Genomic DNA, 15,831 nt, shown 5'->3' with positions numbered 1-15,831 from the left:
GATATAATGTTCCATTTCATCTAAGAATTTAGCTTATTCTACTTTATTAACTACACATTTAAATTACATTTAAGTAATCCTTCCAGGTTGAGCTATTGGATGTAGAGCCCACCTATTCTGCTGTGAACATAAAACAGAGGAAATTGTAACAGTCACGACTTACCTCTCCTCTGAGTTTCGGGGGGATTGATTGTTGTGGTTGCTGTTTCCAATAAAATTCCTAATTTCTGTGAAGTAAGAGTCTTCCTTGTCATCTAGGATGGCCCCTGTGCTTTCCAGTTCTGAGTGAGGTGAAGATGTTGCAGTACCTAAATAGGAGAAATAAAGGACTTTTGTTGTTGCTCGTTTACGTTTTCATTTAATCTTCTAAATCAAACTGAAACAAAGTTGAAATGATGGTTTAACTGGGTGAGACCCACTGAGAGCTGCCCATGGTGCTCTGCCAGCTTTCAGCTGTAAAACTGGCACTCAGAAGGTAAGAGTAGTATCTACAGGGTAAGGTGGTTTCCAGTCAAAATTACTATTTCCACTTATCTTTCCTGTTACCCTGCAGCTTCAGTACCATCAGTCAATAACCATGCTAGACCAATGGCTGAACTGAGTAAATGGAACTTAATTTTAGTTACAAATTCTGTAGATTTCCATAAAGTATGAAGCAGGCATAGACATCATCATCCAGGTTTGTCAGCACTGAGAGAGTGACCAGTTGCAGACATCTTTGTGAAACGGGGAACAGACAGCTCTGCATTCAGTACATGCACCTGGTTATTTCCACTGGAGCAAAAAGCAGACTGAAAAGACTGCAGAGCTTTCATGAAACCCTGCAGATACCTAAACCAGATCAATGATACTCAACACAGACTGCTGCCTTTGCTGCTGCTGTGAGGTGACAAACTTGCTCTGGGGCATTTACCTCCATCACAGGGATTTTCAGCTCCTGACAGTGGGAATATTTTACAGCGTGCCAAGAAAATCTTTTAGGGTACCCCCTGAGACTCTAAACCTGGGATGTCTATCAACATCCAAATCACTGGGATTCAACCAATTTTCCCAGTCTGTTCTCACAATGTCCTGGTTGGCTTAATTAAAGCCAAAAGAAAAGTCATCATCCAATGGTATTAAGTTATACAAGGATAGAGTTAATGCTGGGATTTTCAAAGCACTTTAAATGTCTGCAGAGCTTAGGCACTTACATATTTTCCAAAAATCCCCTCACCGGAGCAGACAGTGCAGAATAACTTGTGCCTGTTGACACTCTCAGAGCTCAAAGATAGCACTGAATGGGAATGTGAAGTCCTTGTATGCGTACGTGAGCTGCACACGGGGGGCAATGGAAAGGGAAAAGGCATACATACCAGACATGTTGCCATTCTCATGCTTTTTTAGATGTCTGTCAAGATTGGTTTGTTGACCAAAACACCTGTCACACAAGTGACACTTGAATGGCTTCTCTTTATTGTGGATATTACGGACATGCCTCTGCAGGTTGGAAGATATGCTAAAGGACCTGTCACAGTATTTGCATCTATAAAAAGCAAAACAGGTATGGAGAAAAGCATTTGTTAGTTGCTTAAAATGTCAGATTTACTCTAAGAGGCATGAAGCACCTTCCAAGATTTGCCTAACTACTCAAACTCTTAGTCGCTCTTGTGCCAAAACCCTCCCTCCAAAGTGTTCTGGCTGAATAACTGGAGAGTCGTGCCCTTGGAAAGAAGACATCACTTTCACAATTGGTTTTAATCTTTAATTCACATTAGTCTTTACCTCTTCAATACTGCTTTTAGGAATGAGCATAATATTTCAGTTAATGGCATCAAATCAGCCTGGGTAATTGATTCCCATGTTGTTTAAACTGTTGCACGCAAAAGTTGGGAAGTTTGAAAACAGTAGAGCAATAACTCTATTGTTTCATGTGCTGCCAATACAATACAATTAAACACTTTTGGAAAAAAACATGAAACAGATCTCTCCTAATGCTCAAATAAGGTAAAAAGGGCTATTTCTTTTCCTATTCTAAATTATACTGTGTGATTAAATCTTTTCTTGAGGAATTAGCTTGCTTGATTGCTAATCCCAGAGGAAATTTGGTTATCTTGCAAAAACCAGCAATAAACAATCCCAACCTTTAATACTGTGCCAATGTGAGTAGTTTAGTCTATCACTCTGGTACCAGAGGCATCAATTTTCATACTCGGCAGTGATTTGGAGTCCCTAAAGCCTTTACTGTATTGCTCTTTAAGCCATTACTAAGTCATACTATAACTATTCCAAATTCTCTTGCTGGCAACCGGCCAACAGTCCTCACCACTTCAGTTTCTCAATCTTTCATTCCTCCTGTACTTCTCTACATCTCTTAGGCTTGTCAATGATGTCAATTTTTTAGTGCTGAAATCACCCATTATGCTACTAATTGTTCCTGGCTTTTATGTCATGGACAAGCATTACATGCATCAAGGCCTTTCTTCAATAAAATTAGACGTGAATCTCATTTCCCAAAGAGACTGGAGGCAAAAAAAACCCACACTAGCAACCCCACCATATTGTTTCCTCCCAAACAATGATCTTAGTCTGCTCTTTACAAGTCATAAAACGCAGAAAATTTGTGCATTTGTTTTACTGGAACATGAGCTGGCTTCTTTCCAGCTGATTTAAATTAATCTTTCATTTTCAATAAGGCAAAGCTTCCATACACATTTCTGTGTGTAACTGTCCTGGATAAAATATCGCATGCATATCCTTATCAACAAGAGAGTACACCCACATGGGTTTTGGTTACTCAGACCTCAGAAAGCATCCAGATTAGGCAGGAAACATATAAATACAGTCGTGTTTTTGCAACTGGGACCTTTCAGAAATCAGATGATTGACAAAACACCCAACTTTAGGCTGAAAATAATACCACAGAATTCTTACCAAAACAAACTAACAAACATCAATAAAAGCCCACTTGGTTTTTGTAAGGCAAAACATGGCTGTGAACCCTATTGAAAATCAATTCACCGTTGTCACTCCAAAGTGCCATCCATCCCACATGGCAAAGACAGGACTGCAAATGGTGCCTGGGTGGCTGCTTATGCCAAAAGAATTCCACAGGCTATGACGGAAACCTCCCCCCATATCTGCAGCATAAATACAGAACAGCAGCACTGCATGCAGCCACCCTTGCCCAGAGGAGTACAAAAAGCCCTGTTTTAAACAAAGACAAATTTTCATGTTTGCCATCCTCACAGGATTCTGAGGAATAAATATACTTTCCCACAAAGAATAGAAATTTTATGGTGAGTTTAATCGGGGAAAATTGTTCAGCTGGCACGGGAAGCCCATTTCTAACACCAAGTTAAAAACCCACTCAAGCTCTCCTAACAGTGACCTGTGTGACCACAGGTAACCCTGCTTACCAGGGGATGCCCGTTATTGAATACAAAATCAAAATGCAATGGTGGGTAGCAACGAGATTTCCAAAGTTTGGGCAGCAAAATGTGCTTCCTGGTATCTATATGGATTATCTAGGTAACTTGAAGGACTCAGGCTCATGCACAGCAGAGCAAATGGGTGAGTGATGCTGGAGCATCTCTCCAACATCACTTACAAGCCTTGACACGACAGCAGCCAAGTGGGAACAGCCATAAAAACATGCCTTTCCCAATGGCAATGGTTTCTCACCCCTAAATTCACTGAGGTTGGTGGCAAAGCCACCATTCGTATCCACTCTTGCACAAATGTCCCCCTGCTTTATTCACACAAAATGCACAACCACCAATGTGTGTAATGGGCTGTGGTACCTGTAGGGCTGCTCTCCAGTGTGCGTTCTCAGGTGACGGGTTAGGTTTGCAGATCTGGGGAAAATCTTGCCACAGTATCTGTGATGAGAAGAGGTCCCGTAAGGCAGTGCAAGCAATGCAGGCTTTGTTCCAGTCTGAGCTATGCTACAGGCACAGCCCAAATGGAATCACTGCTATGTGGTACTACTGGCACTGCTTTGGTGTAATGACACGTCAATAAAAGCATCAAATAAACATAAGTGATTGAGACATACACACACGTAAGAATGGAACTGGAACTACTCGCACCAACCAGCTTTTTTTCCTACATAAGCAAATGGTACATGAAAACACACTAGTTTCAGAGATTGCTCAAAATCTCTAATCTCACTAAGTGCTCATCTGTCACATCCAGATTGGGAATTATGAGAATCTGCTATTAAAGTCTTAGATTTCAAGTTCAGTGTAAGCAAATTTCAAACCTTTCAGCCAATTCTACGTGTCAGCAAACGTGACATCATTTTGTGCACTGAATAGGATCAGACCTGACAAGGCTCAAAGATTTAATCCATCAAGGTATATTTCTATAACAACATGTCTTAAAAGAAGGTTATATGTTTTCAGAAAGATCAGATAAACCAATATGCTGGTGTCAAACACCTGCACATTCTGAGGATGATACAGAGACCTACATTTAAAAACCATTCTCCAAACTCTGTAATATGCCACAGGAAGAATAATTACTATATATGTATATGCACAAATATATATATGAAATATATAATATACAATATTGATATGTGTAGATAGATAGAGATATCATATATCTATTTACAGATATCGTGAGCCCTTCCTGCTTGTTTAAGAAGCATATTACTATTCAGTTTATAATTGTCCCAGTTCTATCAATCACATTCAGCCCATTTTTCTATGGGGACAGAGCACACACAGCTCTCAGGAGAACAAGGCTTGTGGCTGCTTCACACAATGGCTTTGAATATTGCATCCCTTCATTTTTAACACTGCATTTATTTTTTTTCATGATGTACAAGCCCTCAAAACAGCTAATGCTGGTCTCCTTGACAAAGTTCCCACTCATGTTGGTTGTATGTACAATCATCTTCATTATTTCTTGAAGTCTGTATGCTTATGCCCTAATAAGCCATCTGTTTTATCACTGATGCTTTTGGAAGTCAAAGAGGAAAACATGAGAAAACAATTCTATAGTTTACGATAGAAATAAATAAATCAATCTATAACAAAAGCACACTCGTGAATATGAAAGTGATGAGGAAATTTAGACAAGGAGCTGTTTATGGAATAGGTTTGTGTTGTTACCTGCAGGTGTAGCGCTCCTTGCCCTTGCGCAGGAGGGTCTCAGGCAGAGCACTTGGCGGGGCTCGGAAGTTGAACATGGATGGCATTGACTGGATCATCTCATTGGCCTCTGGCTTCAAGGCACTGAAATTCTCCAGCTTTTCGGCCATGTTTTCTATAGCTGACATCTGCAATGGAAGATGCACAACAGCCGACACGGTGAGAACCACTGTGGCTTTGTGTTTGTGGTGAAAATGTTAAGCATAAAGGACATAGACTTCCAAGAAAACAGACAAAACAGTAAATGTAGAGCTGCAGTCAAAAGTACTACTGGGCAGAGTATGCAATGTGGTGGCTGTGATGATGGCCCTCCGAGAGTAACCCCCCATAAGTGCTTCAATGGGTTACGTTCCTCTGCAAAACCAGCACACAGCAGAACTGCTCTAATGGTGACAGGTAAGACTGCTTCCATACAAACTCTGAATTAGCCAATGTTCATTTCATGTTATTTTTAAGCCTTGACATCTACAGAAATAGAGCTGTGCAGCCACACTCTGTGTGGCAAGCAGAGAAGTTCCATCAGTGTCCCAGCCAAATCCTAACATTCAGTCAAGTCTTCTTGCAGATCAGAGTCCATCCAAAAATGGATCTCTGGTGGGTTTGGTGTATTTATTCATTCACATTACCCACTAGATACTCATCAGATTTTCTTACAACCTTTTAATATTCCTACTCTACCTTCAGTTGCTTGTAAACTCCACACGCTTTAGGATGCTGCCTCTTCCTGTAGCTGTATTAAATGTATTAATTTTCAAGGAGGGGTATTAAATCATTTCTGGAGATCATTTCCCTTCAAAGCGTCTGGAACTGACCACAAGAAATAGCTCCAAAACTTCCAGCATTGTCACACAAAGAGCTGAAGATCTGAAGATTGCTGCTGAACCTCCTGAAAAGTAAAATAGCTGCCTGCCTCCTACTATCACCATAAACACATGGGGAAAAAACAAACAAATAAACAAAAAACCCAACAGAAAGTCAAGATCTGCACTTAAAGAAGGTGGGCACAGTGGAGATTTCATGCCATGAGCACGCAAATCGCTTCGTCATAAACCACAGCATTATTGCTATCTATCAGAGCACCTCTGCAGCCCATTCTTCAGAATGCACAAGGACTACTCCGATTCTTTTTGCTGTTATTTCAATGGGAAGAACTGCATGTTTGTCTCCGGACAGAGCTATGCAGGTGCTGGCTAACTCTGGCTTTGGTCTTTCTTTTCCCTTTAGCCTGCAGCCTGCCCTCTCATTTCATGCTCAGACTCCTAATGCTGAGTACAAATTGCAACGTACAGAGTACCACTGCCAATTTGCCAAATGTCTTTCATCAAACACACTGCAAAAAGGAAAAAAAAAAAAAAAAAAAAAAAAAAAAAAAAAAAAAAAAAGAAAATCTCAGAGGGAAGTCAAGATACATTTACTTGTCAGGCAACAAATGGGAAAGCATTGCAAGGCAGTAGGGGCTGTAAGCTCTGGGGTTTGATTCATAATCACTCAGCTGCTAAAACATTCTCCACAGATGCAAGTGGACAGCACATTTGTCAATATGAAGGATTTTGACATGTACTGATCACAGGCATGAGATATGTAATGATGATGCTGCTGGGAGAGGAGGTAATTCTATCTCGGCAGAGAGATGTCATTATCAACCCATATGACTCAACATTACCATATATTTATTTTTATAGGACTTCATATTTTTCTGCAGTAAGAATTGATTCTTAAACCTTTTATAATAGTTTTCTCTCTGCCTGTAACTCCTTCTAATTGTTCCCTGCAAGAAATCATTTATCAGTTTTGCAATTGTGGGAAATTAATGGCTTGAATGAAAAATGACCTTTGGCCTTCGGGCTGATTAGCAGTGACAAGACAGTGTATGGGTTACGATAGCACATATTTATAGTGAAGAATAATAAGGGCATTGAGAAGTATAATAAATGTTTTATTTATGTATATTTCATATTCAAGTCAGTTTCATTATCTAGTGATTTTAAATCATTTTTGGATCATCATTTCTCACATACGTGGTGCCCTTCAGTAATATATTAAAGCAACTATTTTCCTCTTTACATTTAAAATGGCTTAGTCATGCTTATTTCTTTTTATTATCTTCAAGATTTTGCAGAGGAGAAATGGAGAATGAATCTTCTCTCATGTACTGCGCTATAGGTCAGCAACAACCCCTCTGTGCCACCAGAACTACATCAGTCCTGAAACAGGTATGAAATCAGGATCCAACCTTAAATCCCTCATTCAGAGGAAATACAAGCACTTCCAATTATTATAAAGCATTACGAGGTTTCCAAAAATATATTTCTCGCCACAGAAATGCCTATTGTGTTTTTTAAAGACTGATCCCTGTAGTTACCTGCTATGATTTATATGTTTCAAGAAATACAACAAAGGGAAACGCTCAGCCCAAAGTCTTTCCTGATATGAATCAGTGTCACTCCACTGCAGGATCTATCTGATGGAGATGTGGCTCACAATATTGGAGCATTTTCATAAGAATAAGTATATTCTTTTTCTAAAAATGCACTTGCAGAGGTTGTGACATTACAACAGCCAGCTCTGGTTAAAGCAGGGTGAAGATGAGAGATGAGTTTGCTCCCTGTTAGCCTTCCTGCCTAGACTGCACGCCACCATGAAGGTCACCAGCTCCATGCAGGGGCTGACACTCCTCTGCAGAAAACTTGGCTAAAAAACCCAAGTCTAAAAGCTGACATCAGCAGTAGGAAAAGGAAATCCTGGACAGAAGTTTGAAAGGCATCAACGATGCAGATATAGCGAAGTGCAAAGCACTGAAGGGATGACTTCAGAATGTTCTTCTCCATCACATCCTAGCTGCTTCTCAGCTCTTGCCCTCTGCTCCTCTCTCCCTAGCATATTTGAGATGCCCCTAGTACCTGCACAGCACCTGGCACAGGGGATTTGCCACTGGGATGACATGCACCATGTGCAGCACAGGTTTGTTACAGCCCATAGAAAACCTATTATCCCTGCCTCACAACAGGGACTCACCTACTTTAAATTTCAATCACCATCCACCACTCATCAGTCCACTTGCAAAATCTGAATTGTGATATGAAATCCAGCATTTGTGGTGCTTAGGACACAGGCAGTAAGACCAAGCAGGAATTATGACCACTGTGACATATACTTCTGGGGAACCAGCGCCATGGTTTTAAGCAGTAGCCCCAGGGACACACAGATGGTCCTCCAAGGACCAGACCTTCTGCCCAGTGTCTGCCACGTGCCAGAAATGAGTGTAAGAGCTTTAATTAGTGGCTGCATCTCGATTACTGCACTGAACAGAGATGGCTTTAGTTCCTATTCACCTCTCTAAACCCCCTTCAGATCCATTTGTATTTTTCTCAAGGAGTCCACCAGTTCATTTAGGTGCATACAAAAAGATGCTGCCTTTTGTTATTTTGAAGCCTTTTGCCTGATAATTCAACTGGGGGTCCCTCATTTTTTCAGTACTATAAAAACTAATGAATAACCATTTCTCACTCAGCTCCTGCTCACCGCTCACCATTTTACAGAGCTGTGGCACAGCCCCCCTTGGGCATTTCTTTTCCAAAATCAAAATCTACTTCAGTTATTTTTTGTGGGGAAGCTGTTCCCTACCTCTGATCATCAATGTTGCACTTTTCTCCATCTTTTCTAATTCTACTCTGCCTTTTTTTGAGAGGGGTTTCAGCTGTATTCAAGATCTGAAAGCAATATAACATAATGACATTTTCAGTTCCTTTCTGCTAAGCACTCAGATAATATTTTCATAAAACTACTGACTTCAAAGATGCTTTTCCTGAATGACCCGAGTTAAGAGCTATACCTTCCCCTCAATATAGCTTGGGACTTACTAACATTGAGTTTCATTGCTATTTTAATCCCTGGTGACTCAGTTTCCAGTGGAACTCCTGCAGTTAGCTTTGCATTCAGCTGTTCAGTAAACCGCTGGCTTTCTGCTCTTTGCCTGTTTACTCTCTTTCTTGCACTGTTTACAAACAGATTTAATCCTTCAGATCCCATTGACACCCCTGGGTGAAGCTGGTGATACGATCCAACTACTGCAAAAATTGCTGACGTATTCTTATCTGTTTTTTTCCTGTTGTTGTTGGTTTGGTTGTTTGGGGTTGTTTTTTTAGATAATTAATAATCCAGAAGGCTTCCCCTGTTCTGCAGAGCTTCTTTAGGAGCAAACAGGGAGAATCCCTCCTTCAGCTGAAACACAACCCAAGCAGCCTTTACTCCTCCAAAACCCTGAGCTCCAGAAGCAAGCTGCTACAGCATCAGCCTTAGTAGGGTGCTTTGCTCCAGGGATGGTCCTTGCACACCACCAGGGATGGAAGCTTTTGGGGATCTGAGCCCCAGCAGGCACCCAGGGCTACAACCATCACACAGTGGGCACAGGGAGGAAGGCATGACTCCAAGGAAGGGATTAGTGTAATTGCCACATCCATGGAGAAAGCCCTCTGAGGAAGCAGAAGAGCAAGGAGGTCCCATTACATATTTTACATTGCAGTTATGGCCTTATGGACAAGTCATGTCTGCTCCTAATCCAAGATCAGTGAGTGACAGCGTTTTATAGGGAGCAGTAACTTTTGATTTACATATAGGAGTTGTTGATTCAATCTACGTCCAGATGTCTGGAAAAGGAAGCAGCTTCCCCCCACCTCCCTCCTGCTCCCTGAGAGCCCATTAACCTCCTACTGACGCAAACTAATATGTAGTCACAATTCCCCAGCTCGGACTCAGAAATGCAGACATTACCATAATCGGCTAAAACAAGTATTTATAAACATTTCAACGGGCAAGATACCATCAGCAGGGGTCCTGAATATTTGTCTTAAAATTTATTAACCAACCACAGAGAAAGTGTCATAAATAAAGCAAGGTTTGTTGTTGCTGCTTTTTAAGAATAACCTGATGATATGAAATAATCTAGCAGACAATGTCATCAATTACATGACCTAATGTTTTACTAACTAGACTCCTTCGACGCTATTATCATAAAAACAACTGACTTTACGGTCACAACTCATGGGAAAAAAAACTGTTCAAACATTTGCTTTCTATTTTTACTGCTGTTATTTAGAGAAATCTTGAAAACCCAACTACTGAAGTTCAGAATTTCTTCCTTCCCGGTTCAAGTCATGCTGCTCTCTCTAAAAATTACAACTTGTGAATTGGTTGTAATGTATCTGGCCATCCAGCCACTTGGCTGAGCTGTACCATACCCAAAGACCTTGCACACACGGCTGAACTCTATCAAGGAACTGTGAGAAACTCCATCTGATCTCCAGCTCAGACCCACAAAAACTCTGCTTGGGTTAATGCTGTTGGTGAGCTAATCTAACAGAATGGATCGTGCCTTAAAATGTACTCTGTAAAATAAAAGTATTGCTAACGTATTCGTTAAATGTCTTAGTATTTATTTTTAAATTAATGTAATGACTTAACAACTATTCTCCACAAAGATATTGTAAATAAAAATTGAACCTCATTAGAGAATCTCTATATCCCTTTTCTTGATGGTACCGGTAGGGAATGAAAAAGTTCACAGACTGAATAAATTGTGGCCCACTCAAAAGAGGATGCTCCCCATTGAGTCACACTACAGCATTCCTGCCAAACAATGAGAAACGATGTGAAATAATCTTGAAATATGTGGCAAGGTCAACTATGAGTTGAGACAGAAAGGCATATGTGACGTTCAGATTTCTCAAGATGAAGATTCACTCATGAATCAGCATCCCGTGCAAGGCACTTTATGCCTTACATACCTATTGCTGCTGCAGTTGCTTAAGCACTAGCATGGCCTGGAGAAGCACACTCACACAACAACAGAACAAAAGAAATCCAAAGACCAAGCCAATGCCGAAGAAGGTAGACAGAAGAAACAGGTTGCACTGAGATTTTCAGCTTCCCAAATATCCCCATACAGAGCACTGCTTAGATGCAGGGTGCACAGGCCAAATCATGTCTCATGGGCTCTGGATATGGCTGACTGAACCACTGCAAAGAGAACTATTGGGAACCCCTCTTGTGTGCTCCAAGCCTGGCACCTGACCCCATGTCCTAGGGGCTTGTCATCTGCTTGTGTGGGACTAATGATGGAAAATCCCTGCCAGCTTTCCCTTTGGTTGGTTTAATGGTTTTCACAAAGGCCAGCATCACTGCAACAGGGTTTTGGGTACAGACATCCCCACAGGTCCTCTGTGACTGAGCTCAGTTGGGATCTTAGACTCAGGATTGTAAAAACTAACATTTTGAAAAAACAAAATGGTCATCTAAAGCCACATGTGCACAAAGCAAAGCTCCACTGCTGCTGTGGAGGAAAGCAGGGTGCAGACATCCCTAGGGCCCCATGCATGCAGGCAGGAGCACACTGCCATCTCTATTTGGGAAATCCTGGCTTCACTTTGTGCAACCAGCTTACATCCCACTGTGAGCCGTGAGCAAGTGTGACTCAACCCCAGCTCTTCTCTCTGAGACCCACAGCCGTGAGGCTGGGAAAAATCTGGGACAAGTATTTATGATTTCAGTGATACAGGAGCAAAACTCGGTGCTATTTCACTTGCATCTGTAAAAGCAGTTGCTGTGGATCTATTTATTTTTCTTTTTTTTCCAAGAGCAATTTAGATGTATTAAAAATAAGGTTTATAAAAATAGAAGAGTCTGCTTGAATGTATCCCAGATACTAAAAGCAGAATTTCTGTTCACACGAGGGGGACTCTGTGTAACTATACACACAGGACAAGTTCAATCCAAGCACTGCAAATAAATGGGTGTTTTATTTGGGCTTTAAGTATAGCAATTAAACTCCAAACTTCAAAACTATTAAAGTGACTTACTCCCACTGAAGTCAATATGAGATACAAATGTGAAGTCCTCCCAGGCTCTGTTTTAATGTCTAGAACATAGATTAAATATTTCTAACTGTTGCAATCTAACAAGATTTCAGCCTGAAAACTGTCACTACAATCTCTGAAGGAAGCAGCTTGGAACATTTTCAGTTCAATATAAACAAAGAGCACATTCTGAAACTCTCACTTAGGTAAAGCTCCCATTGCCATCACCAAATAAAAGCTGCAGGATTAGATCAGTGAAAATAAAGCCAATTGGACATCACACGGCATTTACCCGCTATAGTGCTCTGTGGGAAAGCGTGGTGTGCTCTGAAATTGTGTGGTAAGTTATCCTTCATATTATATTTTTCTTATGCAATTTATTTCACAGTGATTAAATCAAAAATATAAGCATGAACTTACCCAAATTCTTTGATCAGGCAATTGGAACTGGGAGCAAAATTGAAACAAAAACAATACATTATTCCTGCGCTGGAATCCTCATTGCAATCAAACCAGTAATTAAGATCTTATTTAAAGATACTAATTAAGACATTATCCTGAATGATTTGTTACACTGGGGCATTCTCTCCCTAAAAAGGCAATCCTTGTTACAGCAAATTATTGTGAACACACAATTATCTGCCCCAATCTCTCACAGCTTTGGGGTCACCGGCACTGGGAGGGTTCTGCCCAGACAGGGACAAGGTAAGGACAGCGGGGTTTATGACTTTCATCTCTACTGCAAAGCCTATTTTAATGCTCCTAATATCCTATTTAAAGAATGAAGTTAAACTTTTCTTTAAACTCAGTTCAATCAAACTGTTTCAGAAACAAATTTACCTACAGAAATACACATCTGTAGGACACGAATGATGAAAAATATTTTGTTCCTATCTTACAGAGACAGAAACTGCCAGCAGAAAATGAAAACTTACGGTGCAGTCCACACCTGTACTTTACAGGGGTGAATGGGGCTGTAAAACAAAAGCAGCTTTTCTGCAAGGCATTCCCCAGCCCCCTATAAACACCGAGCCGAGCTCTGCTTTCACAAACAGGAGGCTCCTTTTTATTAAAGTCAGCAAGAAAGCAGATCTGGACATTTGCTTTTTTGACATGACATGTGATGGTGATTTAGTTTTCTTTTACAATGTATTAAGAGTGTACATTACACTCAGGACTTCTGCATCTACCAGTCTCCCTAGAGGTTACCCTAGCAGACAGGCAACTGGTAACACGAAAGCAAGTCTTTAACATGGAATTATTTTCTACTGCAAATGAAAAATGTGGAGGGACAGACCAAAAGGTGCAGCGCAGCCATATGTGCATACAACAGGAGAACCCTGCAGTGGCATTCAGCAGTGGAATCCATCCTTGCTGGCCCCATGGCACAGAGGTGGCCCCCTGACATGGTGACAGCACTGACGCTGTCCTCATGCACCAACACAGCAGGGCAAGTCCTGCCCACTAACAGCAGAGCACCCACTGTTGTTTCCATTTCACCACGTTAACCTCTCCCAGGACCATACCGACCCTCCTCCAGGTCTTGGCTTCATAAAGCAGTACCTAACTCCTTCCCACCCCAAACACCCTCCTAGTAGGGCACTATGACAAAAGCAGCCTCCTTCCACACCACCAACCACTGGTATCATCACACCACCATGTGCTGAAACTCACAGAGTCCCTCGAACACAATTTGACTAACCAACACAGATGCACACCTGAAGATCCATCAAGGACTCAACAAAATGCCTTTATATATATATCTTCCTTATATATCTTCATTTAAATAATTTACCATTCATTTACAACCATTTATCTGTTCTAACAGGATCATTCACTCACTGAGAGGAATCAGCTCAGTTTTGCACCCGGGAATACAAAGAGAATTCAGGTCCCATTTGGGCACTGGTGCATTAGTCCCGTCTGCTACAAGATGGGAATTTTCACTCATCACTTTGCAACTCTGGCAAAAAAACATAACTCAGCACAAGGTGCTGAGCTGCTATTAAATCTTGTACATAAATTCTCCACAATTTTAATACTTAATAGACCCTTCACTTCCTACGGGCACTGGAACTAAAAAGGACTGTTTTGTGGCACTCTCATCTCATGGAAGAACATTACGACTGCATACCTGCAACTATATATCCCATCAGCTGTCCTTCCCAGGTCTCAATAAGAGATAATTTCAGTAAATATTCCACACAACTTAAGACATTACAACTATTGTTCTCATTGAAGGAAAAACAAAAAAACAACAACAACAACAACAAAAAGACTCATAAATTGTTGCTATTCAGCAAATAAAAAGCATGATGAAGGCCTATAAATGAGACAGCAGCTCTACTATAGCATGGCTTTGGGCATGAAGGAGAAGGGATCCTACAAGATCACTACAAGTGACTACTGCCTAAAAGAGATGGAATGTTTGCATTAGGAGGCCTGAATGCGTTGGGTAGAAAGTGTTATAAAGTGTTATCTCCTTTCTTGGAGAGCTTTGCTTGCCCAGCCTTGAATCTACATTAATTCCCCTTCACCACAGCGGCCCCTGAAGAAGACAAGGCAGCTACAAGTCTTGGTGGTTATGTTCTGGTTTTGGAAGAACACAGTTCTCAAACATGCATGTCGTTTGAATCTGGCTTCCTCTCTAATCAAAACATGTTGTTTCATCTGCAAAACATCAAGAAGCTCAGAACAATGCTTATGCTTTTCCACCACAATGGTGAAGCAAAAACTTTGTGCTTTAGGAAATCCAAAAATGACTAAGGCTGCATTCATTTATCTGCACCTGCTTTGAAGCATCAACAGGCTTGTTTACAACACTGAAATTCCCAAAATACTTACTTGTGGATGAAACAAGAATCCCGGGGAAGGTCTCAAGTATTTCTCTTTTAAAGCTTCGAGTGGGTCAGTTAACTTTCTTTTCTCTACTCTGTAAATGTTAAAATTAAATTTGCTTATGATGAGTCAGTCTCAGACATTAATAATTATACAGCTACTCATGTTTAAAATGTTCAGTTACATATCAGGCAATTTGTTTCTCAGAGGTACTGGCCAAAGAGAAGAGTACGTCAGCTCCCAGTTCCTGCACACAGCCCATTGCTACAGTGGGGGCTGTGAATTGCCATTAAAGGCAATGGTGCCATTTACAGAGGAAGTAATTCCATTTCAAAATACCAGTAATGATGATAGTAAGAACCAATGACTAACTACTATGGACTTTCATGAATAAATAAGGCAACCAAGCATGTTCTTCAGTTGGGAGAGTAGAACTGAAGGCAACAGGAGCTCTGAGCTGAGGTGCCACCCATGCCAGTCCTTGCTGTGACCAGTGATCCTGCTGTCCTAACATAGATGTAACCCAAAGCAAAGGAAGGCTCAGTAACAACCTCATGCTACCTTGTCAGAATTTCTATGGATCTTGTTAGTTTGTAGCACAGGACCTTGAAACACAATTTCCACTGCTTCAGGCATTTAAAGACACAGGGAGAAACTATGTTTCAATACAGATATCAAACTGGCATAAGTAAAATCATCTCAATAAACAGCATCAAATCACATTGCTTCAAAATGAATACCTGTTGTCTTCTGTACGAGCACTCTACAAAAACTCTGCCCACAGCATTTTTTTTTTTTTTTAGATAAAGTAATAATAAATTAAAGTCATTTTAACAGCTACTTTTTTTTTTTTTTTTTTTAACAATAGGTTGTAAAATCAGTCATTTAGGTAATAAAAAAACATATTATTATTATTATCATTTTTGCTAGTATTTCCTTGGACTAATTTAGATGCATGACTTCAGCTGATTGCAGATATGCGAGCAAAAAGGCAAAGGGCAACC

The 15,831-nt window shown here is 40.7% G+C and overlaps 1 protein-coding gene across 5 annotated transcripts in view; it reads right to left on the bottom strand.

The window, feature by feature from the left end:
* The window catches only part of MECOM (MDS1 and EVI1 complex locus), a 297,995-nt gene that overhangs the window by 4,493 nt on the left and 277,671 nt on the right, over positions 1-15,831 (bottom strand). For all 5 annotated transcript variants that reach the window (XM_072343999.1, XM_072344003.1, XM_072344000.1 and 2 more), the window contains 5 exons: positions 14,834-14,921; positions 5,100-5,266; positions 3,783-3,860; positions 1,356-1,525; positions 164-308 (listed from right to left, as the gene is read on the bottom strand). In XM_072343999.1, the coding sequence (XP_072200100.1) occupies positions 164-308; positions 1,356-1,525; positions 3,783-3,860; positions 5,100-5,266; positions 14,834-14,921 (648 nt within the window). The remainder of the gene's footprint in view (positions 1-163; positions 309-1,355; positions 1,526-3,782; positions 3,861-5,099; positions 5,267-14,833; positions 14,922-15,831) is intronic.

This window comes from Excalfactoria chinensis, chromosome 9 (genome assembly GCF_039878825.1).
Source record: "Excalfactoria chinensis isolate bCotChi1 chromosome 9, bCotChi1.hap2, whole genome shotgun sequence".
Lineage (NCBI taxonomy): Eukaryota > Metazoa > Chordata > Aves > Galliformes > Phasianidae > Excalfactoria > Excalfactoria chinensis.
This window is presented reverse-complemented; position numbering and strand designations above follow the sequence as displayed.